This window comes from Bos javanicus, chromosome 5, assembly GCF_032452875.1.
Source record: "Bos javanicus breed banteng chromosome 5, ARS-OSU_banteng_1.0, whole genome shotgun sequence".
In the NCBI taxonomy this organism is placed as follows: Eukaryota; Metazoa; Chordata; class Mammalia; order Artiodactyla; family Bovidae; genus Bos; species Bos javanicus.
The window spans coordinates 112,294,885-112,317,196 of NC_083872.1; the positions used below are offsets into that span (position 1 = coordinate 112,294,885).

Sequence of the window (22,312 nt, forward strand, 5' to 3'; positions counted from 1 at the left end):
TGCAGTTAAACTGGATCTCAAAGAGTTAGAAGGAGACCACCAGCAGTGAGGAGGATCAAAGTCTATATGTAAGTATGCCTCACCCAAATCTCCAAGCTCCAAATACCAAACGAAAGTTGATATAAACACACAGTGTACCCTGGAACTTGGCTCTAACATTCAGTATCTTAAAGTTTAACTTAGGGTAAAAATCTTATATCGTGAAATCTTGTCTAAATTGCTTTCATTACCTTGAGCATTTCATTAAACAGTAATTTCACCTATAAAGCCTATATTCATGGAGATCCAAATACTTTATTCCTGTGAAACTCACTCACGGCTCACATAGATAGTCTAAATTTTGTCTTTAGTTTTTTAGAAAAAAAAATGACAGGCCTTTTTTTTTTTTAATTAAAACTTCATAACAGATGTTTTTTCATTTCCTATCATAGATATGCCTGTCATTTACTATTACAATCCAATATAATGGCGAGAGCATAAGAAGAAAACAGTAACAATTTCACAAAACAACACAGTGCTAAGGTTTTTTGCACATTTAGGAACCACAAGTACTAGAGATATCAGTTTGCTATTACTTCTTTCTATATCCAGTTTCTCTACTTTTAAGAACATACACAAAAGAAAGAGGTTCGCATACATGCTAGTCTCTGCAGATCTTTCGTTTTACCTGTATCCAACACCCTTGTCAGTTTCACCCACCCTTGTCTAAGGTACTACTATCCTTTGAAAGTTTTATGAAGTAGCTGGTCCAACAGATGGGTGGCTAGCCCTACCCAACATATGTCATTAGAAAAATGGCTCTTGGGCAAGACAAGAAAATACTAAGTAAGCCCCTTTCCCTTACTCGGCAAGAACAGTGAGACCCCAGCTCAGAGGAAAGCAAACAGTCTTTTATCTTACTAAGAAGTTACTGGACTGAGACAATCTGTAGGTAACAAGATGAATAAAGAAGGGAGAGAGAGTCCAAAGGCTCACTTGTACTCCCTAAAATAAAATATGCCCTTGCCCACATACAGCAGAGAACGAAGATACAGAGCAGTGGTAAGAAAATCTGAGTCACTTTAACTGGGAACTATTTCATCAAAGACAGATGGGAAACGTTCAGATAAGCACACAATCTTGTTTAGAACACAAAGCTCAACAGATCTGTGGGAGGAAAAGGAAAGGGACTTGGAATGCACAGCATATATGAACAAAAAGACAACTAATACATGACTCAGTCAAGGTCATCCATAAAACAAGAACAGGACAGTGGCGGTCTTTCCTTTTTGTCCACACTCTGTCCTAAAGCGTAACCTGACAGCACCTGACTCGGTCTTCAGATGGAGATCTGTGTCTGGCAGCGTAACACCTAAGTGCTCCCCGAGGAGAGCAGTGAGACCAGTTCTGCCAGAGACAGCGTCTGCCAGCACCAAGGAGGCTCATCTTCCTTTGAGTAAAAAGGCCAGTGGATGGGAAGAGGTCCCCAAATGCCACTTGTATGAATCTTTCGAGATAGTCTCTGAAACAGGAAAACACTACAGGCTACATTTTAGTAGAAGTCTAAAAATAACCAAAGAACATTCTCTATTTTTAGATATCTAACTTACAAATTTAAGGGCACTGAAAGTAAAAGAAATTATTAAAAACAAACTGGAATTTTTTTTAATGTTTTAAAAGACACTTTTGAATTGGGAAAACTGTTCAAGACAAAGAACCTCGGAAATCCTGCATTCCTTCTGTTGACTGCCTCCTTGCTCCAACTTCCCTCATCTTCAAAACTTAAAAGATTCCCAACCCTACATGTTAACAAGAGCATCCCACAAAGAACCAAAAGACGATACAGATAGAAGGTTTAACACAAAAGAGAAATTACAGCTAAGGAAAAATGTTAAGACAAGCTTTCACAGAGTCATTTAAAAAAAAGTATAGATTAGTGATTAAACACAGTACTGTTCAAAACAGCAAAAACAATTTAATTATATTAAAAGCAGCACCACTACAATCACAAAATACCTAATTAAAGAAGACAAGTAGCTTTCCCTTACATGTCTCCTCACTGAGCAGTCTTAAGATTGATAAGCATCTAATTCAAAGCGATGTCTGAATATCCAGAATTTGCAATCAAGAGAAAATTATTATGTTTTACAATAAAAATCTGAAAATGCAGTACATTTACTGGACAATTTAGATTTACCCTCCCTCTGCCTTCCTCCTCATCTCCATCCAGTCCTAGTGCCAAAGTGCCCAGTGTTTTTTAAGAAAGCTAAGGCAAAAAGGATTTGCAGGAAATATGGGAATTACCGGACTGTACAGCCATCATTAACATCTCAGGTTCCAGTAGCGTCATGACAGATTCTTCTCAGAAACAACAGCCCACAGATATCATGAAAAAAAAAAAAAAAAAAACAAAGTCACAGAAAAGGTTGTCTTCAGAGGCTACCGAAGCTTTCATAAATTCAGTCTCACACCTTATGTTCAAATCAGACTGTGAGAACTCACTCCTCTTCTGAGTGCAGTTACCAATTCATCCACCCTTCACGCAAGTCAAGATGGCACAGAGCTGATTTACTGCCGACAGGAAACCAAACAGCACTCAAGTTAAGACATATGAAGTGTGGCTAGAGCAGTAAGAAGCTCCTCCCCTTGCTGTGCAGCTCTGGGGGTGGTGGGAAGAGAGGTACAGAAAGAGACCTTCAGAAAACACATCAACTGCTTTTTTGTCTTCCTCTCTTTTCAACGAGAGAAGATGAGGTTTTGTTGAAAACCTTAGTGTAAGGGACTCTGCTGCTAATGCAGCTTAGAACAGATTAAACATAATCCGAACAACTCAATCTTATGAAAGGCACAGCCTGATTACTGACCCATGAATGGAGAATGGATGGGGATAAGGCACATATAAACACATACACACAAATAAATATGTACTGTGAGTTATTTTCTGAAAAAGCGTTCCAACGGCTTTCTCATCTGTGATATTTATAGATAACAGGCTAAGGAAGTTGAGTATTTAACTACAGAAGCACAAATATTTCTCCACCCCCTCTCCAATTAAAATATCTGTTTCAAAAAGTCATCTGAATACATTCCAGAGCTATAATCTGTCTTTTCGATCCGCCAACCCCTTAAAAGAGCTCCTTACTTGTGGCTATGTAGGACATGGGCTGTGTGAACAGACAACTTACTGATGTTATTTGACTCTTCTAAAATGCTTTATGATCTGACTGGATGTTTGAAACACACACGAAGACAGTTACAGAAATAAGAATTTCCCTTTCCTCATAAAGAAATGTCAAGTCATTTTCCACTAGCAGAGAGCAAGATCTGAATAAAAACGAATGTGGACATTTTAACCTTTCATCACAAAAACAAAAAGAAACTAAAATCCTGTCAAGTTATAGCAATTTTTATTTATCCAAAATTAAAAACATTCATTCCCTTCACAGCACATTTTACTGATAGTCTTAATAAGGATAGTAAGATGTCTTTTACCTTATCTGATTAACTTTAAAATAGCTGAAAACTAGAAATCCATTTTTGGTATGGTTAACCAGAAGGCCTCCGTTTTTCTGGTTAAGTGACATCTTGAAAGCCTACTGGGGGAACCAAGCCCAGCAAATGCCTTAATGCTCACATAGTCACACAATGATAAATGAAAGTGCTGAGAGGCCTGAAAAGAGAAAACAGTCTCAGAACGACTGAGGGCAATACTGTTACTAGAAGAGAGTGAGCAACGCAGATTTGGGGTGGGGGAGTCTGTGGAGGAGAAAAAAAAACTTCCTTTCTTTCCCACTCCAAGAACATCATGTTTAAAAGAAAAGCCAGAAAAGCTCTATATAGAGCTGCGGGAATGACTCAACAGGCAACGGAGCGGCAGCTACGCTCTGGGAAGAGAAGCATTCTCACTGGCCCCTTCTCTCCACCAAGCTCTCAAACTGTCTTATGAAAAATGGGTAAATTCTCTGGTCAGAGGTTACCAACAAAAGGAAAAGAATCCCGAACAGCTTGAGTCATCCCTGTGTCCCTATGTGGGCTGGACAATTTGCTACGTGAGGGTTTTTCAAACAAGACAAGTTCTCACAATTCTGTACTTACAGGAAAATAAATACAAACTTTAAGATTCCAGCAGAGAAGATGGTAGGAGGGGCACAGGGCTATTTCCCTCCTGCCAACACTTTTCTCAGAATGCAACAACTGTCCATATTCCAGCCCCACAGAGATACAGTGCTGATGGTCATGTGCTGGTAGTAACATAAACAATCACAGTTCAACCCATCTGTTAACTTTTCACAGCAACTCCACAGTCATTTATTTCATCTGTACTTTGGGATAAAAAGAGCTAAACAAAAAGTTTTTAAAACAGAAATCCAAAAAATTAATCTTAAAAAAAAAAAAGAAAAGAAAAGAAACCGGTAAGCAACACCATCTTTGCCTACCACTAGGATTTTGCATTCACCCTGAAGAGTAACAGCACAGCATGAGACTCACTGGGAAAACTGCATTTAAAACAGGTGTCACAATTCCTAAACTCTGAACCCAGCTTCTGATCCACTAATTTTGGGGCAATTTAGCAAAATTTCACAGAAAGGGAGCTAGAGTAAACTTGGAAAAGGTCTCTGCACAAGTGAACATGATTTTCAAGTGGATGACACCAAGGGAATGAAGGGTAATGATCTTAATTCCCAATAAAATAAAAGCTCTTCCGCTTTTAATCATAACGTTCTAGCTAATTAGCACAAATTTCATATGGTCTACAATCTCTATTAATCCACTCTAAAGGGACTAACAACTGCAGGATAGTAAATATAGTTTACTCATAAAGCTGTCCCACCCACCACCAGCTCCCCAAAGGCCTTTAATGTTCATAAGCAAGAGGAACTAGACAAGCTCTTATCCTACTTGACTTTCCTCCTGGATCTGTCACAGTTTCCATACTCTTCCTAAAACTTCCTATTTCCTTGACTTCCTTTAAAAATCCTCTCTCTCAGACTTTTCCTCTCGGAATTCTAACTGGCTCCTCTCTCTCTACCCCTCTGCACCCCTTCCTTTCCTCTTGCACACATTCTCCCAGGGCAACCTCAGCCTTTCTTAAGGTTTACCACCACCTACATACTCATCTGTATCTTGCTTTGTCTTTACTTGTAAGCTACCAACCATGCACTGCTCCCTGGCTTGGCTGTCCTAAACTCAGTATGTACAAAAGCAAACTTGCAATACCACTGCTCCGCACCAAGTCCTCAAGATACGTGGCTTCCATGTGCCATAATTTAGGGAACAGTGCTCAGGCTTTAAACCATCAACTTAGACCCCCTCCTTCCCTCCAGCCCCAAACATTCAACTTTAACTAATTACCTTATAACTTATTCCTCAAATCCATCTTTTTATCTTATAACTTATTCCTTTTGTTCCACCTCTACAACCAGTGCTTTACTTTAGGTCCCTAATAGTTCTTGCCTGGAGCACAGTAACAGCTTTTTAAAAACATTACTGAATAGTGCGAACAAACACAAAGCAAGAAAGAAAGGCAAAATAAGGAGCTTATGTAGCTCATCACTCAGCTTCAAAATGTATCAGTACATGCTTGTTCCCCCTGGCACCCAGCCAATTCTGGATCACTCTGGGACACGTGGGCTTCCCAGATGGCACTAGGGGTAAAGAACCTGCCTGCCAATGCAGGAGACCCGGGTTTGATCCCTGGGTCAGGAAGACCCCCTGGAGAAGGAAATGGCAACCCACTCCAGTGTTCTTGCCTGGAGAACCCCATGGACAGAGGAGCCTGATGGGCTATATAGTCCATGGAGACGCAAAGAGTCAGACATGACTGAAGCGACTTAGCACAGCACACACATTCCAGGCATCATGTAATTTCATCTTTATTCTATACCTTGAAGAGAAGAACTATTTCCTTAAATAATTATACTACCATTACAACACCTAAATTTTTAAAAATTGTTCAATATTATCCAACTATTCAGTAGATGTTCAAACGTTCCCTCCTGTCTCATAAATTCTTTAGAGATGATTTATTCAAATCAGCGTCCAACAGGGCAACATACGGCATTTCATTAATGTTTCTTAAATCTCTTTTTTTTGCCACACCACCCGGCCTGTGGGATTTTAGTTCCTTGACACAAGATCAAACTTGGGCCCCAGGCATTCCGAGTCCTAACCACTAGACTGCCAGGGAATTCCCTCTTAAAGCTCTTTTAATCTACAGATTACTACTTCCTCTTTTTCTGTACTTTATTTGTTGAAAATAACCAGATAGCTTCCCCAAGTTTGGGCTTTGCTAACTGTATCCCTAAGATGTCATTTAACATGCTGCGCAATTCCTTTATAGCCAGTAAGTTAGGAGTTAGAGAGAGTCGTGATCCAATTCAGGTTCAAGTTTCTCACCAGATATCTCACAGGTGGCAGCGTGTGCTTCAGCAACAGCTTCTTAACACACTCCTTCTCCCCAGCCTTGCCTCAATTAAGACACATCCTTGCTACCAACTGACTCTTATTCATCCTTCAAAACCCAGTTTAACTGCTGCCTTCGCCAGAAAGCCTCTGGGATCACACCCTCCACAGATGTGCTAAATACCTCTCACTGATGCTTCCTAAGAACCTGTGCCCCACTCTATTACTGCTCCTTACCATGTGGTTTAATGTCTCTGTGTGAACAGAGCTCACACAGCGCCTAACGTGTGACAGCATTCATAAATGTAAGCCAAATGGAATGACAAGCCCTATTTATCTCAGCAAATTCTAACAGCATGGGAGAAGTTCGTAACAAAAGAATCCCTACCTACCCAGAAAAGGCAGGTGGTCTGCTCCAATTTTCATTAGAACACATGCTGAAGTGCCATTAACTAGAAACCTTAGATGAGGAAGACTGAAATTATCCACAGTACTGAGGTACAGGGTTAACATAAAAAAGGACATTCACAATAAAAACCTCAGGAATGTTAACTGCTAATAGCAAGGAAAATGCTCAAACTGGAGGCCATGAGTAGGAGAAACCGGAGAGGCAGAGAGCCTGGCTCACCTAACAAACCAAGCAGTCCTTTAAGCACTGAGAGCGCGCAGATTCTCTAACAACTGACAGCAGTTTCTATGAGGGAATGGAGTATACACAGGTATACACAAAATTAAGAATGCCTTTCTGTGATCTCTGTGGCATTTCAGAACACAGAAATGTAATCTTGTTCCCGTGTCCATTTCTCCCATCCAAGTACCAACCAGGCCCAACCCTACTCAGCTTTGAAGATCAGATGAGATCCCACGTCCATTTCTGATTTGGGTTCTCACAAGTATTTGCAGGAGTTTACTGAGGTTCAGCTCTACAAAGATCGTCATCACAATGAATTTTTACAGGCTCCAACCAGTTAGGTCTCTCCCCCAGACACCTGGTGTTGGGCAAAGTGAAAACACCCAAAAGATAACAAAACCCAACACCCAGACAAGTTGTTACAGGTCCTGGGCAGCTTCCACTTCCTGTGAACACAACGGACCACTGATGAAAACCCAGCCAAGATGCGTCAACCTGGGAGGCTGACACATTACCACGGGCATGCTATTCCTCAGCCCCAGAGCAGACAAAGGCTGTTCCTCCAGCTAAGTTTTCAAAGGACAGTCAACGTTAAGGAGTATGATAGCCACAAATACAAACAGCCAGCTAGCTTATTTACATGGCATGTTGGAAATATCATCATTATGTATGGTGTCAACACCAGTGAAGGCAGAAACACAAGGATGAACCGCACGCCATCGCCTCTGCCTTTGAGGAGCTCATCATGAAGGTAGAAAATCTCTAACAAACAAAAGAAGAAACCAAGAGTCGAATTAAATAAGAGTACAAACAAAACGCTAAAGAAACATAAAAGCAGCAGCAACTGGTTCTGGTTACCACAGACCTGGATTGCTCCTTAAAGAAAGATGATGTGAGCTGGCTCTTAAAAGTCATCAGAGTTTTATCAGTTTCTTTTCCAGTTCCCAACTCGACACACTTGTATACCCATGAATCATAAAATAATACAGCCATAAGAAACGCAGTTTTGACCAAATCCAGCCCCTTATTCAGAGAACTAAGAGTGAGAGATGCAAGAAACTCTTCTTTCAATTCCTAACAAGTGGTTCCCAGTCTGTCACCTGAGTACTTGTGGGAGAACCTTAAAAATGACATTTTAGTGAGAAAGGAATGGTCCATTTAGTAACAGATGGAACGGTCCAAAATGATGACAAACATTTGGGGAAAGATTACTCTTCAATAATTACCAAAGAAATACAAACTGAAATGAAAACATTTCAACAATCACATCAGCAAAGTCCTTCACAAATAAGACTATCAATGCTATTAAATGAGCCAGGCACTTAAACAGGGTTGACAGGCGTGTACACTGGTGGGTCGTTTTGGAATGGAACAACACAATGTATTTCTCAAGAACTTCAACTGTTAATACGACCTAGAAAGGCCCCTTACTACCTCTTATTTCACATCTCTCTCCTTCTCTCTCTCCACTGACAGAAGGATATTTGTTCAGTTCTTCTGTTCCAAGTTTTCCCCAAAACCCTTGTCCCAGACCCCTTTCCCCACCTCCACCTCTCCCCCAGTCTTAACACAGGCTATGCCCTCTTTCCTTAGATGGGCCAATCACACACTACTTGTGCTTTGGTTATCAGTCTAAATGTCCCTTCCGCAAAGAGGCCTTTCCTGACCACTCCCACCATCCCCCTCCCAAATTAGAACCATCACCACTGATTTGCTCTTCTATACGACATCTTGTGCTTTCTTCCCCAAGCACTTCCCAAAATTTCTAACTATGAATTGGCTTGCATAATTGTTTAATCTTTCTCTTTCACTAAACTCCATGACAATGAAAACCTTATCTGTCTTGTTCCTTATTTGCTGTCCAATACTGAGCATACAGGTGATCTCACTAGTCACTTAATAAATTCTTTCAGTGTTAAAATGGTCAAATTCTTTAAGCCAGTATTTCACTTCTAAGGAAATAACTCAAAATGCAGAAAGACTTTAAAAATGTTCATCCAAACATCAGTGTAAGTGCAAAAAAAAAAGAATGATTCAAAAGTCCAATCAGTGGGGAAATTAACTCAGTGATGATACAGAACATAAGTTTTACACATAATGAAAGGCTGTTTATAAAAAAATATTTCAGTGACTGAAAATCTTGAGTTACAATGCTAAATTTAAAAAAATGACAGTTGAGTCTATAGTACTGCTGCTGCTGCTGCTAAGTCGCTTCAGTCGTGTCCGACTCTGTACGACCCCATAGACGGCAGCCCACCAGGCTCCCTCGTCCCTGGGATTCTCCAGGCAAGAACACTGGAGTGGGTTGCCATTTCCTTCTCCAATGCATGAAAGTGAAAGTGAAAGTGAAGTCGCTCAGTTATATCCCACTTTTTGCGACCCCATGGACTGCAGCCTACCAGGCTCCTCCATCCATGGGATTTTCCAGCCAAGAGTACTGGAGTGGGGTGCCATTGCCTTCTCTGGTCTATAGTACTAGCTCAGTTATTTTTCAAACATACATTTAGAAGAAGACTACAGGGAAATAAATCATGTGCTAAGAGGAATTTTCTCTGGGAGACAGGAGTTAATCTCATGTGTGCTTGTTTGTTGTGAGGGAGATTCTACCTAGTATCTGTTTTCCAGGTGCCTAGCACAACATGCTCTGGAGACGGCAATGGCACCCCACTCCGGTACTCTTGCCTGGAAAATCCCATGGACGGAGGGGCCTGGTGGGCTGCAATCCATGGGGTCTCGAAGAGTCCAACACAACTGAGCGACTTCACTTTCACTTTTCACTTTCCTGCATTGGAGAAGGAAATGGCAACCCACTCCAGTGTTCTTGCCTGGAGAATCCCAGGGATGGAGGAGCCTGGTGGGCTGCCGTCTATGGGGTCGCACAGAGTCAGAAGCGACTTAGCAGTAGTAGTAGCACAACATGTGATGAATACTCAGGAACGGGAAATTGATTATCTCTTAGTACTGAGATGAAATAGGTTATGAAATTCTCTAAACCACATTACAAAGAGAAGTGCTTAATGAACTAACGTGCTTAAGATCTGGGCATTTTTCACATTGGCTAATCTAAAAAACCCTTAACAACCAGGCTTCCTGAGGAACCTAAGTAACAAAACTCCTTTCTCCAAGAAAATAATATAATTTGGATCAGAAACTGCCCACTCAAAACTTTTTACTTTTCCCAGCAGTTAATTAGTACCTCCTGTACAACACTAAAGCATGAAAGGGCACAGTGTACCCTCGAAGGAAAAAAACATTACCCGCCCTTTCTCCCACAGGCTACACCTATGGAAAACAAATGAGTATTTCCTAAGTTTTACACAAAGGAGAAAAATCTATGAAAGGGGAACAAATGTGCCCTTTACGAACGTGTCCTTTTCACTCCCATTCTATTCTGTTCATTTCTTTTTATATAACTCTTCTCATTCCACCCAGCAGAGCCTATAAAAACACATACAAACTTACACCTGTTATTTCTTCCAGAAAAATACTTGGGATCAGCAACAGAACTTAGAAAGTTAAAAAAAAAAATTAAATGATACCACAACAGTATTAAAACATACGAAACTTTAAAAAATAAATCTAACAAAAGATGTGTAAAACCACCACACAGAAAATTATAAAAACCTCATTAGGAGATTCGGAAAATCTAAATAAATGGAAAGGGAATTCCCTGAAGGTACAGTGGTTAAGACTGTGTGGCCACAGGATTGGAAAAGGTAAGCTTTCATCCCAGTCTCAAAGAAAGGCAATGCCAAAGAATGTTCAAACTATCACACAATTGCATTCATTTCATACGCTAGCAAGGTAATGCTTTCAAAACCCTTCAAGCTAGGTTTCATCAGTTCGTGATTCAATAACTTCCAGATGCACAAGCTGGATTTAGAAAAGGCAGAGGAATCAGAGGTAAAACTGCCAACATCCACTGGATCATAGAAAAAGCAAGGGAATTCCAGAAAAACATCTATTTCTGCTTCATTGACTATGCTAAAAACCTCTGACTGTGTGGATCACAACAAACCGTGGAAAATTCTTAAAGAGATGGGAATACCAGATCACTTTACCTGTCTCCTGAAAAACCTGTATGCAGGTCAAGAAGTAACAGTTATAACCGAACATGGATCAACGGACTGGTTCCAAACTGGGAAAGGAGTATATTAAGGCTGCATATTGTCACCCTGCTTATTTATATGCAGAGTATATCATGTGAAATGCCAAACTGGATAAATCACAAGCTGGAATCAAGATTGCTGGGACAAATACCAACAACCTCAGATATGCAGATGATACCACTGTTGGCAGAAAGTGAAGAGGAACTAAAGAGCCTCTTGATGAGGGTGAAAATGAGAGTGAAAAAGCTGGCTTAAAATTCAACATTCAAGAAACTAAGATCATGGAATCCAGTCCCATCATTTCATGGCAAATAGAAGGGGAAAAGTGGAAACAATGACAGACTTTATTTTCTTGAGCTCCAAAATCACTGCAGTGACTGCAGCCATGAAATTAAAAGATGCTTCCTCCTTGGAAGAAAAGCTATGACCAACCTAGACAGCATATTAAGCAGAGACATCACTTTACTGACTAAGGTCCATATAGTCAAAGCTATGGTTTTTCCAATAGTCATGTATGGATGTGAGAATTGGACCATAAAGAAAGCTGAGCGCCAAAGAACCGATGCTTTCAAACTTTGGTGCTGGGGAAGACTCTGGAGAGTCCCTTTGATAGCAAAGAGATCAAACCAGTCAATCCTAAAGGAAATCAACCCTGAATATTCTTTGGAAGGATTGATGCTGAAGCTGAAGCTCCAATATTTTGACCACCTGATGTGAAGAGCCAACTCATTGGAAAAGACCCTGATGCTGGGAAAGATTGAGGGGAGGAGGAGAAGAAGGAGACAGAGGATGAGATGGTTGGATAACATCACTGACACAACAGACATGAGTTTGAGCAAACTCTGGGAGACAGTGAAGGACAGGGAAGCCTGGTGCACTGCAGTCCCTGGGGTTGCAAAGAGTTGGACCAACTTAGCAACTGAACAACACCACTGAGTGAAAGAAGATATAATCATGCCATTCACATAAACTTCAACTAAACTACACTGCTTAGAAATATATTTATAGTGGGTAAAACAAATTATTTTCAAGGAGTCAGAATAGTGGTTCCTCCTAGGAAGAAGAGATGGTGTTGTAATCAGAGAAGAGCATATGGGAGGCTTCTGCGGGACTCACAATGAGCTACTATTGAACTAAATAGTGGTTACACAGCTCTTTGTTTTATGGTTATTCTGTAAACTACCGTGATTTATGTACTTTTCTGTGTATATGTTATCGCCTTCTCCAAAAAAAAAAGAGAAAAAGACGTGAATGGTAAAATACACGCGAAGTCGCTTCGGTTGTGTCCAACTCTGTGTGACCCTATGAACTGCAGCCAGCCAGGCTCCTCTGTTCATGGGCTTCTCCAGGCAAGAATACTAGAGTGGATTGCCATGTCCTCCTCCAGCGGATCTTTCTGACCCAGGGATTGAACCTGTGTCTCTCTGTGTCTCCTGCATTGGCAGGCTGGTTTTTACCACTAGCTCCACCTGGTAAAATACATACCACCAATCTAATTCTAAGGGGAGTGATTAGTGTAAGAAGACTTTTCAGCTATGCAGATTTAACTTCAGATCTTCTGTCCTGTTATTCTCTAAGTATATTCATAACTGCTGGATCGTGAACAATCTGTGATTCAGAAATAAAGGTTCCTACAGGTACAGATAAAAATAATTTCTTGTGGGTGATATTTCAAGTTTTTATTTACTCAATCCTCGGTGGGTTGGAGAAAAGTATTTTCTCAATAATGAGAATGCAAAATATAAAACTTCAAGTCATATGACATTCTCAACAGCTTTAATAACCAAACATGGATCTGTTACCTAGCACATAAGTAGTTCAGGAGAGCAACCGAGGGAATGCTAGGGGGACCAAGCAGGAACAGGGAAAGGTTAATCTTACCATTGTCAAAATTGTGCCTGGTATTCAACCCCTGTGGCCCCCAAAACTATCCCCCATAAACAGACTAGCCTATTATTTAGTATGTGGTGGTGGCGGTTGGTGGTTTAGTCGCTAAGTCGTTTTCGACTCTTGTGATCCCGTGGACTGTAGCCTGCCAGGCTCCTCCGTCCATGGGATTCGCCAAGCATGAATACTGAAGTAGGTTGCCATTTCCTTCTCCAGGGGATCTTCCCTACCCAGGGATCGAACCCAGGCCTCCTACATTGCAGGCAGATTCTTTACCAACTGAGCTATAAGGAAAGTCCAAAATATAGAGGATAGTGGTGGTGGTGATTTAGTCTGTAGCACCTAACATGGGAAAGAAAAACAGAAATTTGGTATTGGTTAGCTCTGATAAAACAGCTAATGGTTTGCTCATTAAAGTACAGGAGACGGGGCTTCCCTGGTGGTCCAGCGGTCAAGAATCTGCCTTGCAATGCAGGGGACAGGAGTTCAACCCTAGGTTGGAAAACTAAGATCCCAAGTGCTGCGGAGCAAGTAAGCCCAAGCCACAGCTGCTGAGCCACAACTACAGAGTCCGTGTGCCGCAACTACCGAGCCCGCGTGGTGGAACTATCACCTGATGCGGCCAAATGAATGAATTTAAATTAAACTTAGAAATAAAGGAAAAACTAGTAGCTGAGGTCCAAGTTGTTCTTCTGTATACAACATCTTCCTTGGGCACTTTATAAATATCTGTTGAATAATCATTTCCATACTGGTCATAGTAGTGAAAAGGAGCAGGATTGTAGGAAGGTACTAATGACTGTCCTGAAATAAAATTTAAAGAGTCAAGGTAAAATAAAAGGTCAAGATACAATCTCCAAAATACCAGCTTTCTCTTAGAAACATTTATGAACTTGTCATCCATTAAATTATCTAACTATTTGTCTGTAACGCCTTCCCAGTAAACCATTCCATGTAACTACTATTTATTGTGTCTTAAATCTGTAACACCCAAACTTCAAGAGGCACACCTCTCAGGGTATAAGCAAGTCCCCAGCATATAAATGGATTATATTCCAAAACTTCATTTGTAATTTGATCATTTGGAATATGGAATGTACTTTCCCACAAAGGCCATGAAAGATGAAATATGGCAAAATTCCCAGGGTTCCCCACAAAACCTATAAGGTAACTAAAATGTAATATACTTGCAATGAGAAAAGGGGCAAATAGTATTTCAGCTCTCATCCTAGAGGCTCTTGAAAGCAGGCTTTATGCAGTCTCAGCCAGTTCTGAAACTCATTCATACTTGAAAGACTGTTATCAGTATAAAGAAGGGGTGGATACGTAAGGAAGAGACAGCCAAAGAGTACTGCGCCATTAAAGGAAGAAGCAAAGTAAAACTTAAATTTTCCATCATGACACATTCATTCAATGTGTGCCAGAACTCCTGTAGCTGGAGCCAAAGGGGACGGTGTTAGATCATTAGAGAGTTTTTTCCAGGCTTCTCCAAGCCCAGGCTGGAGAGAATCTACAGGTACGTCAAACTTATCTTTTAGAAGACGACAGAGGACTAAAATACACCTTGAATCACTCTCCCAACTTTTTCCAATTAGGTCAGTAAAGGTCGGGTTAACCAAAGGCACCTCCTCGCAACAGAATTCCAATTTCCCCTGTTAAGGAAACTGAAGTATCAGGACTTTGCCTGCCTGCTCCATAAGAATCCTTGCTCAACCAGTGAGTTTCCATGTAAGATAGGCTTCTAAAAGAAAGATCTGAGAAGAAGCAAAATTTCACTCCAACTTTTCAACATAGAATACATCATCCATGGAAAAGTACCTCCTCTAAACCCCAGAAATTATTTTGCTCTAGAAAATCACACTTCCCAGTTTCATAATCCCCTCAGGGATTTTCCATTTCTGCTCTTACCTTTACCTCCCTACCAATAACCGTGCAAAACAGACCTAGTGCAAAATATAATAATTTCCCCCTTTTGACAGAAAGAAGCACCACTAAGATGAACGAACAGAACACCCAATTATGGCCAGGAAAGCAACACAACCAGATCCTAACACCACCACCCCGGTCCAGATATTCACCTGCTGGCTCCTGGATGGAATAAAAAAGAAACTAGTCAGATCTTTCACCATGGACACAGCTCTTCTGCAACTTTCTAGTTTTCTTAACTTGATTAATAACTCCTATTTCCCCCCTATAATAACAGAATCTGATTTTGATAATCATTTTAACAATTTCTGCCAAGCACTTAGTATTCCTGGCCACTGCTGTACATTCCCTAAGGTATTTTTCTGTAGTCAAACTTCTTATAGATTATTTCTTTATTAAGCCTGTCCCCTCTTCCTCAGCATTATTCTAATACCAATATTTCACCACTGTTTCCTTTCTAATGTTGAATACAATTTCAATTTGGGGGGTTTATTTTCTCCTGCCAAAATGACAATTATGCTGTACAAACCATTGTGTTTGTCAATTATAAGTATCCAGATTCTCCTATATACAAGATCACAATGAATAAATATGGCGCTCCTGGCAGTTAGGAGACCATTCTAGCAACTGAAGAGGTTGGCTTAGACACAGCTCAAACTAACAGAGACAGATGACCTAGATCAGAAGTTTTCAACTTGTGCCCTTTCAAGAGCAGCCTGAAGGGCAGGGTGCCAAGCAAGCAGGGCTCTGGCTCCTTCATACAGATTTCTGCCAACCCAAGCAGCTGTCGTACACACTGGACTTATATATGTAATTTCAAACTTACAGAGATATTCAACTTAAAAAAAGTAGTTAAGACTTCTGGTCTAAATTTTTATCACTAATTAAGACAATAAAAGAATGACTCCACAAAATACTTCACCTGTAAAGAAATGGACTCAGTCTTTCTTTCAAATAGTCTAAACCATAAATTAAACAAGTTATTTTTTTCTGTCCAGTAAGAGTCAATAATCACTTTATTAATTGCTCAGATCTAATAAATCAGTGTTTCAGTGACTTAACAGTTTGTTTCACCACTCATTCATTTGCTCACACATTCCACAAACATTTATCAAACACCTTGATACTCAGATTAACAGCACTAGCATCGCCAATGGATGCTAGTTAGAAATGCAGAATCTCTGTGGATAAACAACAAGGTCCTTACTATAGGATAGGAAACTATATTCAATATGCTGTGATAAACCATGATGAAAAAGAATATGTACATAAATTTATATCTGAATTACTTTGCTGTACAGTAGAAATTAACACAACATTGTATATTGACTACACTTCAATAAAAATTTTTTTTTCAAATTTTTTCAGAATCTTGGGCCTCACCCAGATTACAGAATCAGAATCTGCATTTAACAAGCACCCTTCTTGATTCCCTGACAGCTCAGTTGGTAAAGAATCTACCTGCAATGCAGGAGACCCCAATTTGATTCCTGGGTTGGGAAGATCCGCTGGAGAAGGGACAGGCTACCCACTCCAGTATTCTTGGGCTTCCTGGTGGTTCAGCTGGCAATGAGGGAGACCTGGGTTCATTTCCTTGGTTGGGAAGATCCCCTGGAGAAGGGAAAGACAACCCACTCCAGTATTCTGGCCTGGAGAATTCCATGGACTGTACAGTTCATGGGGTCACAAAGAGTCAGACACAACTGAACAACTTTCACTTCTTGATTCATAAGTACATTAGAGTTTTTGGCTAGGCACTAAAGATACCACTCATCTCACTCGCAACTGCACTCATCTCACACGCTAGTAAAGTACTGCTCAAAATTCTCCAAGCCAGGCTTCAACAGTACATGAACCATGAACTTCCAGATGTTCAAGCTGGTTTTAGAAAAGGCAAAGAGACCAGAAATGAAGTTGCCAACACCCGTTGGATCATCGAAAAAGCAAGCGAGTTTCAGAAAAACATCTATTTCTGCTTTATTGACTATGCCAAAGCCTTTGACTGTGTGGATCACAATAAACTGTGGAAAATTCTCAAAGATGGGAATACCAGACCACCTGACCTGCCTCCTGAGAAATCTGTATGCAGGTCAGGAAGCAACAGTTAGAACTGGACATGGAACAACAGGTTGGTTCCAAATAGGAAAACCAGTACGTCAAGGCTGCGTATTGTCACCCTGCTTATTTAACTTATATGCAGAGTACATCATGATAAACGCTGGGCTGGAGGAAGCACAAGCTGGAATCAAGACTGCCAGGAGAAATATCAATAACCTCAGATATGCAGATGACACCACCCTTATGGCAGAAAGTGGAGAACTGAAGAGCCTCTTGATGAAAGTGAAAGAGAAGAGTGAAAAAGTTGGCTTAAAGCTCAACATTTAGAAAACTTAAATCATGGCATCCAGTTCCATCACTTCATGGGAAACAGATGGGGAAACAGTGGAAACAGTGTCAGACTTTATTTTTTTGGGCTCCAAAATCCCTGCAGATGGTGACTGCAACCATGAAATTAAAAGACGTTTATTGCTTGGAAGGAAAGTTATTACCAACCTAGATCAGATCAGATCAGATCAGTCGCTCAGTCGTGTCCGACTCTTTTCGACCCCATGAATCGCAGCACGCTAGGCCCCCCAGTCCATCACCAACTCCCGGAGTTCACTCCGACTCACGTCCATCGAGTCAGTGATGCCATCCAGCCATCTCATCCTCTGTCATCCCCTTCTCCTCTTGCCCCCAATCCCTCCCAGCATCAGAGTCTTTTCCAGTGAGTCAACTCTTCGCATGAGGTGGCCAAAGTACTGGAGTTTCAGCTTTAGCATCATTCCTTCCAAAGAAATCCCAGGGCTGATCTCCTTCAGAATGGACTGGTTGGATCTCCTTGCAGTCCAAGGGACTCTCAAGAGTCTTCTCCAATATCACAGTTCAAAAGCATCCATTCTTCGGCGCTCAGCCTTCTTCACAGTCCAGCTCTCACATCCATACATGATCACAGGAAAAACCATAGCCTTGACTAGACGAACCTTTGTTGGCAAAGTAATGTCTCTGCTTTTGAATATGCTCTCTAGGTCGGTCATAACTTTCCTTCCAAGGAGTAAGCGTCTTTTAATTTCATGGCAACCTAGATAGCATATTAAAAAGCAGAGACATTACTTTGCCAACAAAGGTCCATCTAGTCAAGGCTATGGTTTTTCCCGTAGTCATGTATGGATGTGAGAATTGGACTATAGAGAAAGCTGAGCACTGAAGCATTGATGCTTTTGAACTGTGGTGTTGGAGAAGACTCTTGAGAGTCCCTTGGACTGCAGAGAGATCCAACCAGTTCACCCTAAAGGAAATCAGTCCTGAATATTCATGGCAAGGACTGATGCTGAAGCTGAAACTCCAATACTTTGACCACCTGATGCAAAGAACTGACTCATTTGAAAAGACCCTGATGCTGGGAAAGATTGAAGGCAGGAGGAGAAGGGGACGACAGAGGATGAGATGGTTGGATGGCATCACCAACTCCATGGACATGAGTTTGGGTAAACTCCGGGAGCTGGTGATGGACAAGGAGGCCTTGCGTGCTGCAGTCCATGGGGTCGCAAAGAGTCAGACAAGACTGAGCAACTGAACTGAAAGATACCACAATAAATAAAACATAATCCTTCCTTTCACAAAGTTTCTCATCTAGTCAAATATGATAACAAATAAGTAGGTAATTATGTACAGGGTTCTTCTGAAGAACACAAAGGGCAAGCCCCTAACCTGAGAGTCTGAGGAAGAAGTCCTAAGGAAGCAGCACCTTCCCCTGGTTCCACACTTGAAAGAAACAAGAGTCAGAAGAGGAGGAGGAGGAAGGTTCTTCCAAGAAGGAAAAAGAGGACATGAAGTGGAACTGAGCTGCGGAAGTGTCTCTTACGGGAAAACCTAAATATTTTATTGTGAGCAGGAAGAGATGAGGGGCGGGGCAGAAGCTGGCTGTGAAGGTCTGCCAGGATGAGAACAAGGGGAGGAATTGGGATCCGCTAAGGGACTTGATGGACATGAGTTTGGGTAAACTCCAAGAGTTGGTGATGGACAGGAAGGCCTGGAGTGCTGCGATTCATGGGGTCGCAAAGAGTTGGACACAACTGAACTGAACTGAAGGAATTTCATGAAGAAGAGCATCAACCTCATTTATGTCTTAGAAAGATCATCCCAGGGCCCCAGGGACAAGATCTAAAACAAGGAGACATGAGTTAGAAGGCCATTCTTGGAGTAATCCAAATGTGACATTATTAAGAATTTGAACTAAGTGTCAGCCATAGGGACTGCAAGAAAAGAATGAATTCAGTAGAAATGAGCATTGTGAAATTTACAAGAATCAGTGACTGGGAGGAAAGAGGAGAAAGAAGATGGAATAAAAAATTACTTCTGGAGGACAATTTGGAAATAATGACTTTAAAATTAAAAACTTCATACCCAAACATGCCACGTTTGCCATCAGAAGGACAGTGTCCTTTACGTCCTTATCTTTTCATCCTGCAAGTCTGTCCTGCAGTTACTTACACCAAGACTTACACCAAGATTTTACTGCAGTTTTATTTATAACAGAAAAAAATAAAACCAAGGCAAGAGTTTCAAAGGAGACTGGCTAAATGCCATATACACACACAATTCAAATATCAAGCAAAGAAAAATGTTTTCTAAGACAGCTGAATGTTATAGCAAAATCTCATAAAATAATACTACACGAAACTAATTTATGCAGAGTATGTATGTGTAAGAGTAAACAAATGAACAAACAAAAAATGACAGAAAATATACTAACTGCTCCTACTGGCTATCACTGAACTGCACAGTTACGAGGGAATTTTTCTTTTCTTTTTTCCTATACTTTATCTGATTATGAAACAAATGAAGCTCTTTAAGATTTCATTCAGAAAGAAAACAAAACAACTCCCTGTTCTGAACATCTGGGTAAAAGGTGGTCCCAATTCCTACAATGAAGAATTCAGGAGTAACAGCAATAAGATGATGAGTTTTGCTCTGAGCATATTCAGTCTGTAGCACATCCAGTGAAGACACAAGGCAGCCAAGCGTAAGAGTCTGGACTCAGGGCAGAGACATGGCCTGGAGAGAGAATATGGAGTCAATGGCATATAATGGTGGTTAAAGCCAGAATTCTGGGGAATACCATTCAGGGTAAAGATACCAAGTAAGAAGCAAGGAAACTCCACAGCTGAACACTGGAGAGTAATAAAATTTAAGAGGTGAGTAGTCGTCGCTGTTGTTGTTCAGTCAATAAGTCACGTCTGACTCTTTGCGACCCCATGGACTGCAGCACTCCAGGCTCTTCTGTCCTTCACTATCTCCCAGGGTTTGCTCAATTCATGTCCATTGAGTCGGTGATGCTATCTACCCATCTACCACATCCAATTCACCTTGATTCATGGACCTAACACTCCAGGTTCCTATGCAATATTGTTCTTTACAGCATCAGACTTTTACTTTCACCACCAGACACACCCACAACTGAGCATCATTTCCACTCTGGCCCAGCCACATCATTCTTTCTGGAACTATTAGTAACTGCCCTCTGCACTCCCCCAGTAGCATACTGGACACCTTCCAACCTGCGGGGCTCATCTTCCAGTGTCATATACCTTGTGCCTTTTCATATTGTCCATGGGGTTCTTGCAGCAAGAATACTGGAGTGGTTTGCCATTCCCTCCTCCAGTGGACCATGTTTTGTCAGAACTCTCCACTCTGACCTGTACACCTTGTGTGGCCTTGCATGGCATGGCTCATAGCTTCACTGACTTACGCAAGCCACTTCACCACGACAAGGCTGTGATCCATGAAAGGGAGAGGTGAGCAGAGAAAGACAGTAAAAAGATCTGTGCAGAGGAGTGACTAGCAAGATCAAGTTTTTAAAACCAGTGAAGAGCAGTGTCACAGACAACACTGGAGAAAGAGTTTCGGGGTTGGGGGTGGGGGGCGGTGGCCAACCCAATGCTGCACTGAGGTCAAACAGAATAGAGTCCCTATCTGACCCACAACAAAAAGACACTAATGATTTTGGCAATGGCAGCTTCTGAAGAGAGGCAGGGACAGAGGCCAGAAGGCAGGAAAGAAGAGACAGTAACCATAAATTCCTCTTTTAGGAGCTTGACTATAAAGGGAAGGGAATTGCTGTTATTCAAAATGGTGGGGGGAGGGTGGGGATTGGCTGATTTATATGACAAAGAACTGAGAGAGAAAGGCTGAAGACACACCAACGCCTCCGCCTCAACAGCGACCGCTGCCTCCTACTCCCTGAGACCATCGCAGCTGTCTGCACCAATTTCACCCCTTCCTGCCCAAGAGACGAGAGCTTTGCTGTCTGTCGTCCCCTGCGCTGCCGTTCCTCCCATCCCAGAGGAATGCCGGTCCCCACTCACGCTCAAGGCAGAGCCAGTATCTTTTGGATCCCGTCCTTTCACATCTCCCAAGAACTTTGTTCCATCAGTCACCCTTTCTCTTTTTCTGTCTCCAGCTTTTCCCTCTGGACTAACTCTTTCCCCTTAGCATATAAATAAGCTGAACTTTCTGCCATCTTGGGGAAATAAGTAGAAATTAGAAATGGGAAAAGAACACAAACAATTGCTCGAGCGTCCACTATTTCCCAAAATAAAAAATGCTTGAGTTTCCACTACATTTCCCACTATGGATGTAAAACAGAGTTCTTGCCACAAACATGTAAACCATTCACCTATTTATTCAACAAATATTTATTGGGTGCCCACTATGAACCAAGAGTAGAATATATACCGTAAACAAAAAAGTTTCTAGCCTCATGAAATGTAAATACTATCACAGATGGGGAATACGGATAATAAAGATATATCCACACACATACAAATCCACACATACAAGTCATAGTAAGTGCTTAGAGAAAAGCAAAGCAGGACACAGAGTCACAGGAGGTGCTATCTTAGATAAGATAGGTGGGAAAGGCCTCCCAAAAAAATGACATTTGTGCAGGAACTTCAGTAACGAGATAAGTATCAAGGCCCTGGGGCGGAAGCATACTTGACCCTTTCAAGAAACAGCAGGGAAGTAACCGTGGCTGGAACAGAATGAGCTGGGGAACAGAGGTGAGCAATCAGGTCAGAGGTGATACCAGGACCACCTCATAAGAACTATGATTCATCCTAAGTCTCATGGCAAGTCACTGAAGGGTTCTGAGAGGAGTGTAACAATGACTGACTTCAGACTCAGCTGAGTGGAGAACGCCAATTACCACACAGGGAGATGAAGAAGTACGACGGAGGGCAACTGGGCAAACACAAAGAGCGACACCTACCACTGGATACGAGTGGCGGCAGCTTCTCAGAGGGAGTGATGTCCGAAGAGAATACTGAAGGACAAG

The 22,312-nt window shown here is 41.4% G+C and overlaps 1 protein-coding gene across 1 annotated transcript in view; it reads right to left on the bottom strand.

The window, feature by feature from the left end:
• The window catches only part of MRTFA (myocardin related transcription factor A), a 175,934-nt gene that overhangs the window by 108,585 nt on the left and 45,037 nt on the right, over positions 1-22,312 (bottom strand). The window contains exon 3 of the mRNA XM_061418616.1: positions 2,284-2,337. Within this exon, the coding sequence (XP_061274600.1) occupies positions 2,284-2,329 (46 nt within the window). The 5' untranslated portion in view covers positions 2,330-2,337. The remainder of the gene's footprint in view (positions 1-2,283; positions 2,338-22,312) is intronic.